Below are 21,682 nucleotides of genomic sequence, written 5' to 3'. Positions count from 1 at the left end.
AAGCAAAGAAGCTCTTCACTTAAAGACTTTTGAAGGAAATGGCTCCTTGAGCCCATGTAATCTGCGGAGAGGTATAAAACGCTTTCTCAAGTTGTAGGCTGACATTTCCTCAACAAGAATGCTTCTGTTTCATTTAAAGTCAATGATGGGAAGGTTCAGTTTAAGCTTTCAGAACATGTGTTTTATATGACACTTCCGACATCAACCGCGAGTAAAGACGTAGATTCACTTAAATGGAGGTTATTGAAATACCAGTTACTTTTGGTCTTTAAAAAGCACCTGGAAATCATTTTTCACATATTTTGTCTCAACTATCATTAGGACATGAATGCCATGAGTTATCAGGCTATTGTCGTGAAGGGTTTGTCAAGTAAAGCACATGATGACTGATCAAACGCATATGTTAAATGAGCGATCGCTACAGTCGGTCCGGCTTCTAGGCTCTGATCCATTTAGGGGCCTTGAGCACAGTAGAGAAGTACCCATGAAGTTGTTTTTTTTAATATTTATATGTAAATTGATCTTTTTTGGCAACAAAATAAAGTTTTGAAACTTTCTAAAAACTTAACTTCTACAACCGACGCAGAACAAACTAATCAAAAAAACTTTCAAAAAATAGAGCTGGAATCTGATTGCCATGAGCAACCACTCTTTTTATATCATTTTTCATTAAATGCTATTATTTCCATGCTTTCTTGGAATTACAGTACATTTCCACATTCACTAAGCCTAGGCCCCATGAGGTCCATCGGTGTTCTGGGAGTCGCTTCCTTTTAAGCATCCGACGTTCCCAGGATGTGTTCAACGTAAAATTAAAAGCATGTGGAGGTACGAAACGGGTCCAGAGCAGGCTACAGGCCTCATATTACAGATGAATACTGCATGGATCTTTAAAAGGCAGAGTTTGGGCAGACAGAACAAAATGACTGTTCAAAGGTCAGGCGCTCAGTGCACCCTAGGCGTGGTCAAACAGTTCAGGGCACCTTCCAGCCAACTTCTTATGCCAGCACCCTCTTCATTCATTGACAGCTTCAGCTTTACAAGAGCGAGAGGAAGGTATAACAAGAGGGGAGACAAGTACAGTGGCAAGTAAAAGTTCGGTCACCCCTTGTCAAAATTACCGTTACTGTGAACAGTTAAGTTGAAGATAAAATGTTCTCTAAAATGGATCAAGTTATCACAGATTGTGAACCCTTTTTCTAGACAGCAAAGAGTCTCATTTCTTGTTTTAGGGATTTTCCTCCATTCTTCCATGGAATATTCTTCCAGCTCTGTGAGATTCCTGGGTCATCTTCCTTCCTCTGCTATTTTGAGGTCTAGTCACAGATTTTCAATGATGTTCAGATCAGGGGACAGTGAGGGCCATTGTAAAACCTTCAGCTTGCGCCTTTTGTGGTCGTCTATTGTGGATTCTGATGTGTGTTTAGGATCATTATCCATTTGTAGAAGCCATCCTCTTTTCAACTTCAGCTTTTTTTTTTTTACAGATGGTGTTATGTTTGCAACAAGAATTTGTTGAAATGTCATTGAATCCATTCTTCCCTCTACTCGTGAAATGTTCCCCATGCCATTGGCTACAACAGAACCCCAAAGCATGATTGATCCATCCCCATGATTAATGGTTGGAGAGATGTTCTTTTCCTGAAATTCTGTGCCCTTTTTTCTCCACACATACCTTTGATCATTGTGTCCAAAGAGTTCTAGTTTATCCTCATCAGTCCACAGGACTTGTTTCTAAAATGCACCAGGCTTGTTTACATGTTCTTTTACATACTTTTGACACTGAATTTTATGGGGAGGACGCAGGAGACGTTTTCTTCTGATGATTCTTCTATGAATGTCATATTTGTGCATGGTCTCTGAACAGTAAAACAATGTATAACAACTCCACAGTCTGTTAAATCTTTCTAAATGTCTTTTGCAGTCAAGCGGGGGTTCTGATTTGCCTCTCTAGCAATCCGACTAACAGCTCTCACTGAAATTTTGCTTGGTCTTCCAGACCTTATCTTAACATCCACTGTTCCATTTTGAACTCAGGAAAGGGCAACTTGAAAACGTTTTGCAATCTTCTTATAGCCTTCTCCCGCTTTGCAGGCCTCCACCATTTTCAGAGTGCTAGGCAGCTGCTTTAGAAGAATCCATGGCTGCTATTATATGGCACGAAGTTGGATTTTTATAAAGCTGGGAAATTTTTATTACCTGGCCTTTCCTAATGATGATGGTGAACAAGCCATAAATCTAACAGGCTGATGAAGGTCTGAAACCTTGGTCAAAGTTATCTGAGCACACAATTCTCCAAGGGTCAACAATCTTTTGCATCTCCCCATTCTCCGTATTCTATTTTTTAAAATGTAAAAAAAAAAAATTGTATTTTTTTGCCTAAAATACAGAGGATGTGTGTCATTTAACTTAAGCAAGTTGAAGATGAAATGATCTCTAAAAGGGCTAAACTGTTTACAAAAAACGTCATTTTGACCAGGGGTGCCCAAACTTTTACATGCCACTGTAGATGAGAAGATAATTGAGCTGATCAGCCAAGCCAAGGGTGTATCAAGTGCGTGTGCTTGGTGTGAACAGTCATTTTGCGCTGACAAACTTCCAATAAGGCCTCATTGGGAGTGCCGTAACACAGGTGCATTTTAGCATCCGTATTATAATTAGGGGTTTTATCACCAGAACTAGTAATATCATACAGATCAATAATTTCAGCCAGTAGACTCAGAATCAGGCCAGAATTTGCAGCTGTAATATGGGTGCTAAAATGCTCTGTCCAAATAAGGCCCAACAATGGAATCTTGAATCCTTTTGAATATCTCCCCTAACATGACCGTGAGCAGAAGAACAAACAACCTGAAATAACTGAATTTCCGTGATTGAAAATCTCCGGTTTAGTAATCATCCTGGAAAATGATGGTGCTGTCTGGACCAATATCTCCGAGCAATACCAAAGGGATTCAGAAAGACCGACATAGCCTTACCATGCGTAAATGTTTTTTTCCTGATATCCATATAACAAATGACACTTCATAATAATAAAAAAAAAAAAAAACATAAGTGTAATGTGAATATTTTTATTAATTTTTCTTATGAAAAAAAGCACATTTTAAGACGGACAGACAAACTTTGGTGTGCACCTCTTTTAGAAAGATTTCAAGTTTTGAATCAGACACGCAGCACAAACAGCGCAATTCTTCTCTAGCATACACAAAAAGTTAAGGTTACAACTTTTTTTTTCTCCCACGTATAGAAAAACCCACTCAGTACAAAGGAGGTCGGTCAAAACAGTAACACTATCAGTAGTAATCTAATAGGCTTTGACATGTGACATAGCTTTCAAGAATCGATGAAATAATTAAAGTGCTGAATGTGTATAAGTGCGTCACACAAATGCATTACATTGTTCAATTTATATCCCAGCCCTTTCCAATCAATGAAAAAAAAAAATACACTTGCTTGCGGATACGATGTGGGAACGACATCTTAAGAAAAACATTGCCTCCTCCCCAACAGCCTACACCTGGCCTCCCGTCACCTGGATATTCAGTTTAGCTTAGTATCATATAGGAGGCAGACCGGTCTGAGTTTCAGAGCTGTTTTTGGCTAGGTTTAGCTAGCAAGTAAATATTTTTCTATCAGGCAAGGCTCCGAAGGGTGGCTGTCGCCTGTCTCCTTCACTGGGACAGTGGTCTTTACATATGGCACCCCTCCTTACTCCCTATTTCCATTCTTTTTTCCCAGGACACTTCCAACCCTATTAAGCAAAGTTTGAGTTTTTACACAGCGGTTTTTCTGGGAAAAAAAAAAAAAAAAAGGTAACCCATTTTACTTAATGGGTGCAGAAAATCAGCATCATCAAAAAGCTCAACGTGGGGAGGTAGCCTTAGATCTCCGTGAAAAATGGAGCTGTAAAACAGCAGTGTGCATGAACGCAGAAGCCGTGGGAAGGTTACGCATGAGGGGAAAATTACTGTTGGTTGACAATTGCTGCTCGATCTCCATCTATCTAAAATAAATGTGCATAAGGTAAAAACATCAAAAATACAGTACTGAATTGTTCCTCTTTAACGCCCATAAACATCAAGGATTATGACAAAATTGGGTCCCAGAACCCCATTCATTGGTGCAAATAAAATGGGAAAAGTTACGGCTAAATTCCAGCTGTCATTTTTGGTAAACATCAGACGACCAGAGCCCTGATCTGATGATGTGAGTACAATGCAATACTGACGCCAACATAAAATAAAGAATATTGCGCACTCCCAGCATTATAAATACAACATATATTAAGGCAGGTGCTAGGACCAGAAGCATTTAAGCAGTGCTGGAAGAATATGCAACCTAACAGCGGATTCATGCCTCCCATCGCTCAGACGGCAAGATTAAGGCTATGTGCACACGTTGCGGATTCTGCTGCGTTTCCGCAGCGTTTTTGGCCCTGCGGAACCGCAGCAGTTCCGCAGACATGGTACAGTACCATGTTACCCTATGGGTTTTAAAAACCGCTGTGGTCACGCTGCGGTTTTTTCCGCGCGGTTTACAAACCGCAGCATGTCAATTGTTTCTGCGGATTCCGCAGCGGTTTGGCACCTATTCCATTGTCCAGGTGCCAAACTGCAGGTTTTACCTGCGGATCCGCGCGGAAAAACCCGCAGCGTGTGCACATAGCCTTAGCCATCAGGTTCTCTTTAAATAATTCACTGCAAGGAACACGTCCTCCATTTATCACAATGGAGCTTCATGTACACGACAAAACCACGGGCATTTAGCCTCTAGAGGCAAATAAGGTACCTATAATACTGCACAACAGTATGTAAGGGCCTGTGCCGCTATATGATGCCTCTTTACAGCAAAGCTTCTAGGATAGAGTACCTCAGTAATACAGCCTACTTGCTGCTAACAGTCTCCATTTTCCAGGGACCATCTTGATGTGATCGGAGCTGTAGCAGGTGAATGGCAACCATTAAAATGTTATTCCCATCTTCATAGATGGATCGGGCAAGTAAATCCAAGCACTTTTGCAATTTACCGCTTATTAAAATTTACAGATATTAACATTTTTCTTTTGTTTACAGCTGGTTGCTCAGGAGACTGACCACCGCTGCTGTGTATTTTGTGAGCGTCACACTGAAGCTGGCCGTGATCAGGAGGTAACAGCGCCTACCAGCAATCATGGCCAACCAGCTTGAAAACCGTGCTTACAAGCTCAATATTAAAGCGCTTGTAAGCACTGTACGTAGTCTGCTACCTAGCAGCGGTGGTCGGTCTCCCAGGTAAAAAGCTTTAGAGAAGTGTAAATATCCCAAGAAAAGACTGAACATTTGAATACTATGTGCATCATTTTGGTAAATTTAGTGGAATTTGAGCAAAATTTACCATCCCTAAAATTTTTATTAAAAAGTAGGGGTTTGTAAACCGGAATGGCTCTTTCCAGACCAATGACTATGTAATGGAGGACGACGGTTGTTGCCGAATGAAGTAAAGTGACATTCTGTTAAAAAGATGGGCCTCATTTCTCAAATCGGACCTCCTTGTCCATAGCAACCAATCGGCACTCAGCTTTCATTTCTTTAACTGCTGTGGTGCAATGTAAGCTGCGCTGTGATTGGTTACTGTAGGTGAGAAAGACAGTTCTTATGTTAGACCGTGTCTGATAAATTTTACTCAAATATGGAGACCGACAGAATGTCTCCGTCGACCCCATGAACAAAAACCTGAATCACTACCTCACCTATGAAAACCAATCAGAGTTCAGCTTTCATTTCAGGTCCTGTGAAAAGGCCTGGTTGCTATAGGCAACGAGAGCTTTCGGGCCTAGTGGTAATAAGAGAAGCCTATAAAAAACAAACAAAAAAAACAAAACATTATAATCGAGTTAATGTTTTATTTCTTAATTTTATTCCTAGTAGATTTATAAGTGATTTTACCTCACAAAAAATAAAAATAAAAAGGTCTAACTATGAAATATATTTCATGGCCCTTGTGAAGTGTTCCTTAGTACTACCAGTCGTGGGGAGCATTGTGATTGTTCCCGTCTCACCCGGTTTTGTATGTGCTGCGCACCATTTGATCTCTAGTCAGAAATTCCCCATCTCCATGGTGACGCAAAAAGGACAATTTAATCATCGTCAACACACTCAAAATACAAACTGTTTCTTACATCTGAAAAGTAAAAGACAAAATGAGCCCAAGTCCAAAACAGAAAGAATAGGTCATGGGCCGTATGTAAAATTTTAAGACCCTGAGCAAAAGTAAATGTAATAAACGCAAGCCCAGCGACCTCAGCCAAAGCCCAGCGACCTCAGCCAAAGCCCAGCGACCTCAGCCAAAGCCCAGCGACCTCAGCCAAAGCCCAGCGACCTCAGCCAAAGCCCAGCGACCTCAGCCAAAGCCCAGCGACCCCAGCCAAAGCCCAGCGACCCCAGCCAAAGCCCAGCGACCTCAACCAAAGCCCAGCAACCTCAACCAAAGCCCAGCAACCTCAACCAAAGCCCAGCAACCTCAACCAAAGCCCAGCGACCTCAACCAAAGCCCAGCGACCTCAGCCAAAGCCCAGCGACCTCAGCCAATGCCCAGCGACCTCAGCCAATGCCCAGCGACCTCAGCCAATGCCCAGCGACCTCAGCCAATGCCCAGCGACCCCAGCCAAAGCCCAGCGACCTCAACCAAAGCCCAGCGACCTCAACCAAAGCCCAGCAACCTCAACCAAAGCCCAGCAACCTCAACCAAAGCCCAGCAACCTCAACCGAAGCCCAGCGACCTCAACCAAAGCCCAGCGACCTCAACCAAAGCCCAGCGACCTCAACCAAAGCCCAGCGACCTCAACCAAAGCCCAGCGACCTCAACCAAAGCCCAGCGACCTCAACCAAAGCCCAGCGACCTCAACCAAAGCCCAGCGACCTCAACCAAAGCCACCTCTTCCCACTAATACTGTATATTAAGTGTATAATACTGTGAAGCTTCTTCGTGTTTGCACCCAGGACTGTAGTAAGGCCGCAGTATGTTGACTTTGTAAGGAAAATTGGAAACATTTGCCAATCTGTCAGGAGGTGGTGACAGAACTCTGGCAGCCGTATCCATTGCGAAACGACTGAACCAAGGCACAACCCTTTCAATGCCGGGCAAGAGTAACAAATATTTCACATAGTCATACAGAGGGTTACAGAGACTAGAGTCCTCTTTTTTATCAATTAAAAATCTATGCTGAAACTTTGATTTCCATTTATTGTTCCGTTTTCTATTTTTTACATTATTACACGACAACCATTTTAGTCATAATATTTCTCAAGTATTGCTTAAAAGAGCAGGCACTCAGAATGGGAGAAGGAAGCAAATCACCCGGTATATCTACACCTCCAAAATTTACATGCCAGGTTATTATGTCGATCTTAACTAAAAAGGGACGTCATTAGCTGGCCAGCCCATTCTAGGCATTTGACCACTGCAGCCAATCGCAGACCTCAGTAAAATCGGTGACTGAAGATCCGGGAGCGATTAACCTGGTGAATATGGTGTCATTTAATTATTTTAGAGCAGTAACAGCCCGACTGGAATTTTTATTTTACAAGCACATCCATTTTGGGGCTGCAAGATTTATTACAACCACCACACGGTGACCAAATAAGGGTTCATGGAGCATAGATGTCTCCCAGTAAAGTATCAACTTTTTTTTTTCTTTAAAGATGGATCTTTCTTTTCTGGATATGCCAAAGAGATATATATATATATATATATATATATATATATATATATATATATATATATATATATATATATACACACACACCGTATATAGTTTTGACATATATATAGTTCTTCATGATAAGAATGACAACAATTAATATTCTCATCAGGTCAGCCACATTCATTTCAATGGTCTTGGACTGCAATACCAGTCAGGACCTACGGACAAAGGTGGCGCTGTGTCTAGGGGAACATTAAAGTTTTTTTTTAAATCCCTCTTTCTTTCATTTCACGAGAATGCAAAGCACATAAAAAGTCAATTTGATAATGTTACTTCAATGTATGTTAGAATACATTAACAAAACTAGGATTTTTTTTTCAGGGTGGCTAAAAAAAACCTATATATATATGGATTTCGTGTTCCGCAGAACGGCGTAAGAGCGAGGCATCTGTGGCCTACCTAGAAATGCCCTTCAGCCTCGTGCCTCATCAATGCCCGCATTGTTTGCTGCTCGGGTTAAAGAAATATTTGTTGCCTTTTTAGCCCTTCCCAACAACAATGAATAGGCCTTTGGGAGGATGGAGCGATGTTACGCTGTCTCCCGTCTGTTGCCAACCTTTTGTAATCCTACGAATAGGTTTGTTAGACAATCTGGCAGGGAGACAAGGAAAGCAACATTACCAATGAGTAAAGAATAGGAAAGTACAAACAGTAATGAGTATGTGCAGAAGAAAGGCGAGAGGACAGAATGGAGGCACTGTACACTATATACCCGGGATGAGGCACTGTGCTGTATACTGCCAAGAAGCAGAACACCTATACAGCAATACATGGACTACCTCCAGAACTCTGTTTATAGCCAGTAAAATTACTTAACTGCATGCTGGGTTTTTCCTTGTGTTCACCAACAAAGATCCTAATCTTCTTTGTCAGCCATACTGGAGTATAGATAGAAAAAAAAAAAAAAAAAAAGACCCAGGTCCGTGAAGTTCAACCATTTCTATCACATAAGAAATGCATGCAGCTCCCATGATAAATGCTGCTCTAACTGTAAAGAATCCTTTCCTCCACGTATAATCATTGTTGCTCTGACTGTAATCAATCCTTTCCTCCATGCCTAATCAATGCTGCTCTAAGGGCCCCGTCACACATAGCGACTCACCAGTGATCCCGACAACGATATGAACTTGTCAGGATCGCTGGTGTGTCGCTACATGATCGCTGGTGAGCTGCCAAACAGGCAGATCTCAGCAGCGATCAGGACAGCGACACGCGGGTAACAAGCGACGCACGTCGCTTAGTTACCCGCAGTATACGTTAAGATACCCGCGGTTACCAGCTCCCTGCACCAGCGCGCTGGTATCTAACGTACACATCGGGTTTCTAAGCACCGTGCGGTGCTTAGAAACCCGATGTTTACCTTGCTTACCAGCTTCAGCTCGCTGATATCCCGCCTGCCACACGAAGCGATGCGTGCTGGCCGCAGGAGACCAACGATCAAAAAATGTCCAAGCCATTCCAGGACGATCAGCGATACCCGGCAGGGGGCCCGGTCGCTGATAAGTGTCACACACAGCGATCTCGCTAGTGAGATCGCTATGTGTGACGGGGGCTTAACTATAAAGAATCCTTTCCTCCACGCATAATAAATGCTGCTCTAACTGTAGAGAATCCTTTCCTCCACACATAATGAATGCTGCTCTAATTGTAAAGAATCCTTTCCTTCACACAATGAATGCTGCTCTAACTGTAAAGAATCCTTTCCTCCACACATAATGAATGCTGCTCTAACTGTAGAGAATCCTTTCCTCCACACATAATGAAGGTCTGCCGGTCCTTTGTAAGGAATTCATTTTGTTACAGTCCCCCAGGGCTTCATAGAAACGCTTTCCCTCTTGTTAGGTTTCTTACTAAAATTTAATTCTGCGGGATCCTTCAATAAAACGACTTTAAAAAAAAAAAAAAATATTCTAAAGGGAAACTTTGTAGTGAATTTTTCTCTACGACTTGACTAGATTTGTATCACTGTAGATCTACGTATTGCAAGGTGGTTAAAGCAATGGCATCTTGGGCTAAAAAAAAAAAATTCATTGAACATTTTGCCAGATTGCCTACTTTAACCACTATGCTGCACCATCTAACATTGTCTGCAGATGAGTTAACTGAGAATCTGTCAGTGAGCTCATTCTGGTGGGAGAGAGTTTATAACTCACTTATCTGACTTTTTCTGAGCTCCTCGACTGATTTAGGACGACCGATCACAGTGCAAGATACAAAGACAAATTGCCAAGTGCCCGAGAGCGCTGCTCTGCAGCAAGACAGTGTGAATGGGGACACAGCTCTCCGACACCTCATAGTCAAGATCGCAAGCATTCCTTTTCGTGGAATACCTGAATCAGTATTCGACACTACAGAATTCACCCTGAGGCCTAAGAATACAGAAACCGACGGGACACGCATCGCAAACAAGAATGCAACTCCGCCAGATTTATTTCTGGCGCTGCTGATAAAATAAATCATCGGGGGCAGGCGCAGAATAAGAAATGTGCCTCCAGATCAGGACTGGGAGACGACTTGTCCTGACAAATCAAACAAAACACGCAGCTGGAAAGAAAGAAAATCCATCATAATATCAATATTAAAAATCAAGACAAAAGGAAAAATTAACAGATTAGAAAAACATGGCTGCTTTCTTCCACAAATGCTTTTCTATGGGCTTTTATGACCCGTATTGGAGTTCAGTCCAATGCAGAGGAATAGGACTCAGCTGCAATACCAAACATGGCCTGTGGCTACGAGGGGGCACTGTTTCCAAAAGGAAGCAACCTTTAAAACGGCACGTAACCTGTCGAGGAGCAGACAGCGACGCCTGCATTTTAAGGAAGGAATGGTCGCACTTTTTAGAAAAAAAAAAATATTTACAGAATGTAAATAATCATATTTTTTGATAGGTTGGACTTTTGCAGACAGCCTTAGTTTTAACGATTTTTTTTTAGATGATGTGACCTCTCGTCATTTGCACCGTGTAGCCGCTGCAGTGTGTGAAGTCCCCCTTATGTGTCGCGCATAGCGTCATATCTTGTAGCCATGTAATTTTCACCATTCGCCAATCATGGAGGTCATTTTGGCCCCATTTCTGTAGTCCCAAAATAAATGGAAAATTGAAGAGCGGATCGGTTAGTCGCAGTCATTCCGAGCAATGAAGTGGTCAGCTCGGAGGAATACAGTAGGGGTTCGTTCACACGTGGCATTTTTGCCATGTTTTTTTGTACTGCACCAAGTTAAAAAAAAATGCTGAAAAAAAAAAAAAAAAGACGTGTCGTGAGTTTGGAAAAAAAAAAAAAGGAAAAATGACAGTTCAAACCCGCAAAGGAAATAAAGCGGCGTGTGAATGAGTTTTCAGAAATCTCATATATTAATATATATTATAAAAAAAAACGCCAAGTGTGAACGAGCCCTAAGAATTGATTTTGTGATTCGTCAGTATAATAAAATATGAATTAAAAACAGAACAAAGAAAACAAAAAAACAGTAGAATAAAATCTGAATTTAAAAGGAAAAATAAAAAAAACATGTTGCAGGATATTCTTCTAAACCCTTACCGCTACTATCCAGCAGTCTTAAAGGGGAACTCATCCTATAATCTATGTCCTTTTAAATGCGATTCTGGTCAAAAGTAAAGTTTCTTTTGCACCCATGTCCCTATGATAACACTTCCCTACCAGAGTTCTAGTGGGGACGCAACACCTTGTAACCACCAATCAGGACTTGAACTAGCACAGGGGAGAAAATAGGAGCTCCCCTTTAAAAACAAAATACGACGCTACCCTTTAAAGGCACGAAAAGTGCAGTTGACGACGCAAACGAGATTGTCTTTTCCAGCTGTGCTGATATACGTCCTCTCCGGTATTGTGCATATTAAGCTTGCTAAACTACGGACATTGCCTCATGCTTAAAAACTAAATTACCAAACCCCAGAAAGCATAAAGCAATGTGATACAAGATATCAGTACAGACAGGATATAGAATGACCCCAACACCCGAGCCTTTACAGCACCTGCGTGGAGTCTCAGCGGTACTCCACGTCTACATACCGGCTGTATGTGAAGGCTGAAGCATGGCAGGCGCCATTTTTTATTTCACTGGTTCTCTCGTGCGTTTTTTTTTTTTTTACCCCCATAATGAAGCTGGCTGGCTTGCGATGGGTTGGGTTGTCGTGCAGTCTCTACCAGCCGATCACGAGGGTGTGACTCTGATGCGAAAGAATCCTTGCTGCAGTTGGAGCCGGAAAAGACGGCAGTTTGCGATGCGCAGCGCTGCGCATCCTGTCCGGCGGAGGTCGGACGGCAGCAACTGCTTGGTGTGATGCCAGATGCCGGTGCTCCTCTTAAATTCTCTCACGTAGTCGTAATTTGTACCTGATGAGTACAAACAGGATTTAGACAGTGGGTATGGGGCAGGAAACAAAAACATTTATGGACATCGAAGATTGATTAGGCATTGGAGGCAGACACTCATTCATATTTTCTAAAAAAAATGTAAAGAATATTAAACCTAAAATTCAAAAATCACTACTAAATTAGGTTTTCAAAGGGGTTGTCTCATCTTCTGCAGGAGTGCATCACACCCCAGGTTTCATGCTTGCTGGGGATTGGGGTGCTCCCGATTGACAGTGGCATTGTCAAGCTGCTGGCCCGAACTCTCCAATGCAGAAAGCAGATGCATGGTTGTACTAAACAGTGTAATCGAGAGCAGTGGTCCAAGAGATAAGGGGGCCCACTAGCACCTCCAAATAAGAAAGAGAAACCAACTGAAGGCCAAAATGGTGGTAAAAAACGGGATTTTTAGTTGCTTACCGTAAAATCTGTTTCTCGGAGCCTTCATTGGGGTACACAGGAACCATGGGTGTATGCTGCTGCCACTAGGTGGCTGACACTATGCAAATAAGAAAGTTAGCTCCTCCTCCGCAGTATACACCCCACCGACTGGCGCTCAATTACTCAGTTAGTAAGAAAGCAGTAGGAGAAGCAATAGAAAATAAAGTAAACCAACAATTCAACTAGAACTATATTACATAGAACAAAGTACAGAAGTTGAAAACATGGGAGGGTGCTGTGTCCCCCAACGAAGGCTCCGAGAAACAGATTTTACGGTAAGCAACTAAAAATCCTGTTTTCTCTATCACTTCATTGGGGGACACAGGAACCATGGGACGTCCCAAAGCAGTCCCTGGGGTGGGAAACAAAACTTCCATCAGGTAAGCGGACTCACCACCGCCGCCTGCAAGATCCTTCTTCCTAGGCTGGCATCCGCCGAAGCGTAGGTGTGGACCTTGTAAAAATTTTACAAAAGTGTGAACAGAGGACCAGGTTGCAGCTTTACAAAGCTGCATCGCAGAAGCCCTGTGGTGCACTGCCCAGGATGCACCCACTGCCTGAGTGGAGTGAGCCTTAATCCCAGAAGGGGGCACTCTGTTCTTTATCCGGTAAGCCTCTAAGATAGCCGATCTGATCCAGCGCGCAATAGTCGCCTTGGAGGCTGACAAGCCTTTTCGAGCCCCATCTGGGATGACGAAAAGAGTGTGTCTTCCAGAACGCATCGGTTCTAGCCAAGTAGACCTTCGTTGCCCTGACCAGGTCCAGTCTGTTCAAGGAGAGTTCCCGGGGATGAACTGGAGCAGAAAGAAGGTAGAACGATGTCTTCAAGTAGAAAGCAGATACCACCTTGGGAAGAAAGGACGGCGGAGGTCGTAGAACAACTTTATCTTGGTGAATCACTAAAAAAGGAAATTGACAAGAAAGAGCTGCCAACTCCGAGACACGTCGGATGGAAGTAATGGCCACTAGAAAGGCCACTTTCCAAGAGAGGATAGAGAAACCTCCTTGAGAGGCTCAAAGGAGGAACCTTGTAGAGCCTCTAGGACTAAATTGAGATCCCAGGGATCCACTGGAGCCCGATACGGAGGAACTGCATGGGTCGCCCCTTGTAAAAGGGTTTTTACCTGTGGCCGAGAGAATAGCGTCTTCTGGAAAAGAACTGAAAGCGCCAAAACTTGCCCCTTTAGAGAACTAAGGGCCAAACCCCCGTCCAGGCCTACATGGAGGAACGCTAGAATAGAAGGGAGCGAGAAAGACATTGGCGCAACGCGATTGGACTCACACCAACGAAAATATGCCTTCCACGTTCTATAGTATATTTTGGAAGACGAAGGCTTCCTAGCCTGAATCATTGTGTGAATTACCCGATCTGAAAACCCTGACTTTTTCAGTACCGCGGTCTCAATGGCCACGCCGTCAAACTGAGCGACCGAGAATTGGGGTGGTAAATCGGACCCTGAGACAGCAGATCTGGTCTGTCTGGAAGTGTCCAAGGAGCGTCCGCGAGAAGGTTGACGATGTCCGCGAACCAAGACCATCTGGGCCAATCCGGCGCGATGAGGATGACTGGTACCCCTTCTGCCTTGATTTTCTTCAACAGCTTGGGAAGAAGAGGAAGAGGAAGGAACAGAAAGGGGAGCGCGAACTGTGACCAAGGAATGGTCAGAGCATCGGCGCCCACCGCGAGGGGATCGTGGGCCCTGGATACGAACCGTGGAACTTTCTTGTTCAGACGGGACGCCATCAGATCCTCGTCTGGAGTACCCCAACGAAGGCAAATCTGTTGGAAGACTTCCTGATGCAGGGACCATTCCCCTGCCAAAAGGCCTTTGCGGCTGAGAAAATCGGCAGCCTCATTTTCCACACCCGGAATGTGACGGCGGATATCACTGGGACTGACATTTCTGCCCAATGAAGTATCTTGGATACCTCGGCCAACGTCGAGGAACTCCAAGTCCCTTCCTAGTGGTTGATATATGCCACCGCTGTGGCATTCTCCGTCTAAATCCGGATTGGCAGACCTTTGAGCAGCTTGTCCCAATGAATCAGGGACAGGAAAATAGCCCGTATCTCTAGGAAGTTGATAGGAAGAGTCGCTTCCTGCCTTGACCAACAGCCCTGTACTGTGAGATGGCGAAACACTGCGCCCCAGCCCAGAAGACTGGCGTCTGTCGTCACCACTTGCCAATGTACCGGAAGGAACGATCGGCCCTGGGCGATAAGAGGAGATGTTAGGCACCAATTGAGGGACAGCTTGACCTGAAATGAGAGTCGAATTGGAAGATCCAGTGAGGAAACAGACTTGTTCCACTGCGACAGAATGGCCAACTGAAGCGGTCTTGAGTGGAATTGGGCGAAGGGAATCGCCTCCGACGTTGCAACCATCCTCCCTAGAACTCTCATGGCTGATCGGAGGGAAATGAGTCGGGGGCCCTGAAGCAAACGAACATCCCGCTGAAGAGTTACTCTCTTTGTCGTCGGGAAGGAAGACCTTTGCCCGACGAGTGTCGAAAAGTATGCCTAGAAACACAAGGAGTTGTGTTGGAACTAGGCAGGACTTTTTTGTGTTGATGATCCACCCGAATCAAGCAAGAGTGTCGCAGACAATGGTCAGACTTTCGAGAGCCTGGGGCAAGGATGGAGCTTTGATGAGGATGTCGTCGAGGTACGGGAAGAGCACGAGACCTCCGATCCTCAAAATGGCCATCAACGCTGCCATGATTTTTGTAAAAACCCTGGGGCCGGTGGCAAGCCCGAACGGCAGGGCGACAAACTGAAAGTGATCCTGATGTATCGCGAAACGCAGGAATTTTTGATGACCCAGGAAGATTGGGACATGTAGATAGGCGTCTTGAATGTCTATGGAGCACAGGAATTCTTGTGCCTCCATGGAAGCGATTACTGAACGAAGGGACTCAATCCTGAAATATCGCAGATGGACCCTTTTGTTCAGTAGTTTTAAGTCCAGAATGGGCCGAACCGTGCCTCCTTTTTTCGGCATTACAAACAGGTTCGAATAGAAACCTGTGAATCGCTCTTTTTCTGGTACTGGAACAATCACTCCTGACTTGAGAAGAGAGTCGATGGCTGTAAAGAAACCCGGAACCAAGGTGGGGTCTTTCGGGGGTCGGGATTCAAAGAATCGATCCTGAGGACGAGAAACAAATTCTATTTTGTATCCTGAAGATACAACTTCCCTGACCCAAGCGTCTTCCACTGAAGCAAGCCATACGCCCCTGAAGGCAAGACGACGGCCGCCCACCTGGGAGTATGCTCCGGTGTTCTGATTCCAGTCATGCGGAGGAAGATCTTCCAGGTCTAGGTCTGGTAGATCTACCCTGGGAAGAATGAGATCGCCAGGAAGGAGTGGGCCTAAAGGAGACTCTTTTCCTATCTTGGCGCGGTTGAGGCTTCAGCTGGTGGGAAGATTTATCTGCTGTCGTGAAGCGACGAAAAGGCCGATAGGGTGGAAACTGACGTTTCGGAGGAGGTTGACGAGATTTTGACTGGGGAAGAAGGGAGCTTGTGCCCTCAGTGGCATCCTTAATGATTTGGTCGAGCCTATCGCTGAAAAGAAGCGATCCCTGAAACGGTAAACTGGTGAGGGACTTTTTTGACGAAAAGTCCGCTTGCCAGGCCTTAAGGCAAACTGTGCGTCTGATAGTCACCAAGTTGCTTGATGCCCGAGCTGTGCAGGATGCGGCATCCAGGGAGCCTGAGACTAAATATTCGCCTGCATGTGAAATTTGGTTGGCGAGATACGCCAGCTGCTCTGGCTGGTCTCCAGCCAAAATGCCTTGGCGGAGGTCCTTAGCCCATTTCGCTATGGCCTTAGAAGCCCAAGTAAAAGCGAAGGCCGGGCTTAGAACAGAAGACGCCGCTTCGAAGGCTGACTTAGCAAAAGATTCTATGACTGTCATTAGTGTCTACTAGAGATGCTCCCCGAGAAATCGGAAGGACCGTGCTGTTAGATAGTCTTGAAACCGGAAGGTCCACGGTCGGTGAAGCTGACCAGTCTGCAATGAGTTCCGGCGAGAAAGGATATAACACCCCAAGGCGTTTTCCTCTTTGAAAACGCCTGGTCGGATTTTCTCTCTCTCTGGAAAGAATTTTCTGGAACTCCGAATGATGAGCGAAGACCTTGGAAGGTGGTTTCGATCGTCTGAAAGAAACCTCCTGGTCCGCGGGTTCCACAGGAGAATCTTTGATATTAAAGGACTAGTTAATCGCTGCAATGAGGCTCTGAACTATATCCCTCATATCAGCGATTTGGTCCGAGTCCAGCTCCAAAACATCCTCGGAGGGTCCATCCGAGAAAGTCTCGCCTGGCTCAGGGGAGGAAGATCTTGATAAGGGAGGCTGTTTGGACGGACTATGGGGCGATGCGGAACGGGAAGAGGAACAGGACCGGTGCTCCCGTCTGGCTCTTTTGCGGCTAATGTTAACAGGCTCGACCGAAGCATCCTGTGACCTGCTGGGTCCTTCAGAAATCTGTAGTGGCAACTTATCCAGTACGGACACCAAGGTCTGGGACACCTTGGTGAGATCCGCCACAGATTGAGACAGAGCGGAAACCCACCCTGGAATAGGGGCCTCAACGTCACTCGGGACAACCGGGGGCTCCTGGGCGGTGGGTTCAGTGGGCTTGCTGCAGTCCTGACAGAGGGAAGAGGACTGACCTGATGGAAACTTGAGTTTGCAAGAACAACATGCAAAATGACTGACTACCACAGAGGAAGAAGCAGAGCGAATTGGTTTAGAATTAGACATTATGAGCTAACCCACTATCAGTGCCAGACGGTTAGGGGACGGAGAGCTGAGGAGGGTGTCAGTCTGCAGCGCAGAGCTACTCACGGAAACTGTGTACACAGCACGCTGAAGCGGAGACGAGCAGCTCACAGGCTGAGGAAAAACTGAGGTAAAAACGCGCTCCTGAATGCTGTGGGCGGGAATCAGCTCACCAGAGAGAGGGCGGAGCTAACCGCTGTTAGGAGCATAAGAAAACGCCACTCCCTCCTATACTGGGAGGAGTGGGCGGGCCCCTGCGACGCCTCTCACCTTCAGAGAAGCGGCGGGCGGCGCCACATGGGCGGGACAGTTCCTCAGAAGAAAAAGCCTGCCTGAAAATGGGGGCGTGGCCTCGCCTCAGAACTAGGCCCGAACTGAAGCCGGGGCCTGGATTAGAAACGGCGGCCGCCGGAGAGCGCGGGGCGGCGCGGAGGTCTAAAGAGAACCGCAGTTTTGCGGCGCTGAGAATGCTAAATACAGGTAATGCTTAAGGAAGCTTGCCCGTTTCCCACCGCCCAGGGGGATTACTATCATGGGAAGGCGTATAATAAGAAAGAAAAGTATAGGTCACATATAGGGGATCACCCAAGGCGAGATTTAGCAAAAATATAGCATATTAATCTTTATTGAGACACAAATAACAGACATACACAAATTTAAAAACATTAAAATTCGTCACTCATGTGACATACACAAATTACTAGGCTCATAATAGAGCCACACCCCCTTGGCTAAACACTCCAAACATTTGAATGAGATGGCCCTATAACTATATAAATAGCATACCATATAATCACAATGACCCTGGGTTTATAGAAAAGTACAATCTCATTTGTTGTTAGGGACTTGTTTATAGGTCTGGTTTGGATCCCTGTGTACAAGTCAGTGGTGCCCCCTTATGGTTTTCTTTGTTCTATCATGGGAAGGAGAGAGGGGTTCAGCCTGCTGATACTTACCCTCCTGCACTCCTGACTTGCCCCATTTCTCTGGTAGGCAAGTGGGTGAGAGACAGAAGGCGAACACGCATACGTGTTCCTGGCCGGCAGACATGAGGATACGGGGTAGAAGTACACGCCGTACTCAGTCTCTTTGTGGGAGTACAGATGTGACTATTCACTCTGTATTCCTCCGGAACCTGTAAAGAAACGACCCACACTGAGGTAGATAAGGGTCTAATGAAAGACCCGTGTCCACCTCCTACTGACACTAAGCTAAACTAAGTAACTGAGCGCCAGTCGGTGGGGTGTACACTGCGGAGGAGGAGCTAACTTTCTTATTTGCATAGTGTCAGCCTCCTAGTGGCAGCAGCATACACTCATGGTTCCTGTGTCCCCCAATGAAGCGATAGAGAAATTGTCAAGCTTTATTAGATAAAGTATATATACCTGGTTATAACCCAAAAGCAAAGTATAATACAAGGATGCACCCGCCCCGATGCGCGTTTCAGAAAAGTGCTTACACTTTCTATAGAAAACTTTTAAGTGCTGCACATGTTCAGCCACCACTGATTGACAAAGTAACAAAAAAAATTGAGAATCCCTCTGTTCCCAAGGAAATAGATGATTTTTTTTAAATAAAAGAGTTAATTGCAGAGTGGCTTTTTGCAACCATTTAATGAGCAGGAGAATAAAACTTTAAATAGCCCGTCAAAGTGTTAATTTTTTCCCGACTCCATTCCCAAGGAACCTCAGCTTGGCTAAGTGTGCGTGCATTCTCTATGGGCAGAGTGGAATAAGCCATGGCTAGACAACTCTGCCAAAAATGCTTTGGGCATTTTGAAGCCCTACATGCCTGATCCTTCTTTCCCGCAAAGTCTGACGTTTGGGGGGGGGGGGGGGGGAGTTCACGCCATTCCTATACTCATTAAATGGTTGAGTCAATCAGGCCATAATCGACAGCTCTGGCCACCATTTATCTGGAGTGGATGGGAACACTTGTTGGGTTTCCCAGAAAAAGAAAAACTAAATGGCAGAAATATTAATCTGGCATTGTACATCTGTCCTGCTCCGGTGAATGCTGTAATACTGCAATTCCTGATGCAGACTGTGGACAGGAGAGGCGCTATTTCAACATAGCGTTCCATAGAAATGTCAGTAGAGCAATGAGGCGATAATGCGGAGTTCAGAAGCCGGCTGAATGTGTGTATAATTGTGCAAGCTTTTAGCGCGTAGTAAAATGACTTTCCATATATTGAGCCCATGAGTTATTTATACATGGTCGTCATATGTAGGTTGATTGCTCTCTTCTGTATAGGTTATTGCAATCGCTCTGCATCATATCCATCGGCCGCAAATTAAGCAATGGCGACTTGGGAACACAGATGCAGGCGTGCAGTCCGCCTGCGGGGTCTTCAGGTAGGCATATTGGTTAAATGAGACATTTGGTAGCGCGAAACTAAAATGGAAAAGTATAGCAGTCCGTCAAAATGTTTGGAAAGATGTCTCCAGGGAAGACTAGTAGAGCGGAACATGCGCTTGCTCGGTTACAGATATACAATGTGGAATAAGATAGGGGGGCTTATATACACTCACTCCAGAGAGTGAATGCCTGCGTCTTAAAGGGCATTAAAATCTAAGGACGGAGATGTAAGAGTGCGGCGCTCCGCCAGACCGGTAGGCAGCGAATGCACGCACAATTACAGCATCCAATCCAATCCTCCCCGTTCTAGTGATCATATTTATATGTGCTAAAACGTGTAAAAATAATATATATATCTATCTCGTTACCTGTATCAAGATCACCAATGACATAGATGCTAGCACCAATGGGCACCGCTCCGTATACAAAGGAAGAGCTGGTTGGGATGCACAAGTTTTGATCATTTAGGTAAATCCACCTGCAGATATGAAGAAAAGGAGTCTTTGTAAAGCAACTAATATACAGTCATATGTAAAAGTTTGGGCCCCCCTATTAATGTTAACCTTTTTTCTTTATAACAATTTTGGTTTTTGCAACAGCTATTTCAGTTTCATATATCTAATAACTGATGGACTCAGTTATATTTCTGGATTCAAATGAGGTTTATTGTACTAACAGAAAATGTGCAATCTGCATTTTAATAAAATTTGACCGGTGCAAAAGTATGGGCACCTCAACATAAAAGTGACATTAATATTTCGTAGATCCTCCTTTTGCAAAAATAACAGCCTCTAGTCGCTTCCTGTAGCTATTAATGAGTTCCTGGATCCTGGATGAAGGTATTTGTGACCATTCCTGTTTACAAATCAATTCCAGTTCAGTTAAGTTTGATGGTCGCCGAGCATGGACAGCCCGCTTCAAATCATCCCACAGATGTTCAATGATATTCAGGTCTGGGAACTGGGATGGCCATTCCAGAACACTGTAATTGTTCCTCTGCATGAATGCCTGAGTAGATTTGGAGCGGTGTTTTGGATCATTGACTTGCTGAAATATCCATCCCCTGCGTAACTTCAACTTCGTCACTGATTCTTGCACATTATTGTCAAGAATCTGCTGATACTGAGTTGAATCCATGCGACCCTCAGCTTTAACAAGATTCCCGGTGCCGGCATTGGCCACACAGCCCCAAAGCATGATGGAACCTCCACCAAATTTTACTGTGGGTAGCAAGTGTTTTTCTTGGAATGCTGTGTTTTTTAGCCTCCATGCATAACGCCTTTTGTATGACCAAACAACTCAATCTTTGTTTCATCAGTCCACAGGACCTTCTTCCAAAATGTAACTGGCTTGTCCAAATGTGCTTTTGCATACCTCAGGCGACTCTGTTTGTGGCGTGCTTGCAGAAACGGCTTCTTTCGCATCACTCTCCCATAGAGCTTCTCCCTGTGCAAAGTGCGCTGTATTGTTGACCGATGCACAGTGACACCATCTGCAGCAAGATGATGCTGCAGGTCTTTGGAGGTGGTCTGTGGATTGTCCTTGACTGTTCTCACCATTCTTCTCTGCCTTTCTGATATTTTTCTTGGCCTGCCACTTCTGGGCTTAACAAGAACTGTACCTGTGTTCTTCCATTTCCTTACTATGTTCCTCACAGTGGAAACTGACAGGTTAAATCTCTGAGACAACTTTTTGTATCCTTCCCCTGAAAAGCTATGTTGAATAACACTGGTCAACAGCATTTTTGGTGCCAAAGATATTTCATCGAATTTAGGGTATTTTTGGGGTGCTGATTCTGAATATGTCATCAGTTTTGCCAGATTGGCTCAAGTTTTTGAGATTTTTGGTATCTTATTTATAGCACTTGTTGGTAAATGCGACGCATCATCTCATTAATTTCTTTGGATTAGTACTTGAACTGAGCAGTTCTCAATATAGTTTTGTGTTAATTAGTGTTCTAAAAGTTTGTTCATAGCTT

At 44.6% G+C, this 21,682-nt stretch overlaps 1 protein-coding gene across 3 annotated transcripts in view; it reads right to left on the bottom strand.

The window, feature by feature from the left end:
- Window positions 1-3,055: 3,055 nt before the first annotated feature.
- The window catches only part of GAN (gigaxonin), a 53,386-nt gene continuing 34,759 nt past the window's right edge, over window positions 3,056-21,682 (bottom strand). For 2 of the 3 annotated variants that reach the window (XM_073582511.1, XM_073582495.1), the window contains exons 10-12: window positions 20,073-20,182; window positions 9,073-12,099; window positions 3,056-8,811 (exon numbers count right to left, since the gene is read on the bottom strand). In XM_073582511.1, coding sequence (XP_073438612.1) covers window positions 11,918-12,099; window positions 20,073-20,182 — 292 coding nt within the window. In that variant the 3' untranslated portion in view covers window positions 3,056-8,811; window positions 9,073-11,917. The remainder of the gene's footprint in view (window positions 8,812-9,072; window positions 12,100-20,072; window positions 20,183-21,682) is intronic. The other variant, XM_073582501.1, reaches the window with a different exon arrangement.

The sequence above is a fragment of the Dendrobates tinctorius genome, unplaced genomic scaffold, assembly GCF_039654945.1.
Source record: "Dendrobates tinctorius isolate UK_male_01 unplaced genomic scaffold, ASM3965494v1 ptg000009l, whole genome shotgun sequence".
NCBI lineage: Eukaryota > Metazoa > Chordata > Amphibia > Anura > Dendrobatidae > Dendrobates > Dendrobates tinctorius.
This window is presented reverse-complemented; position numbering and strand designations above follow the sequence as displayed.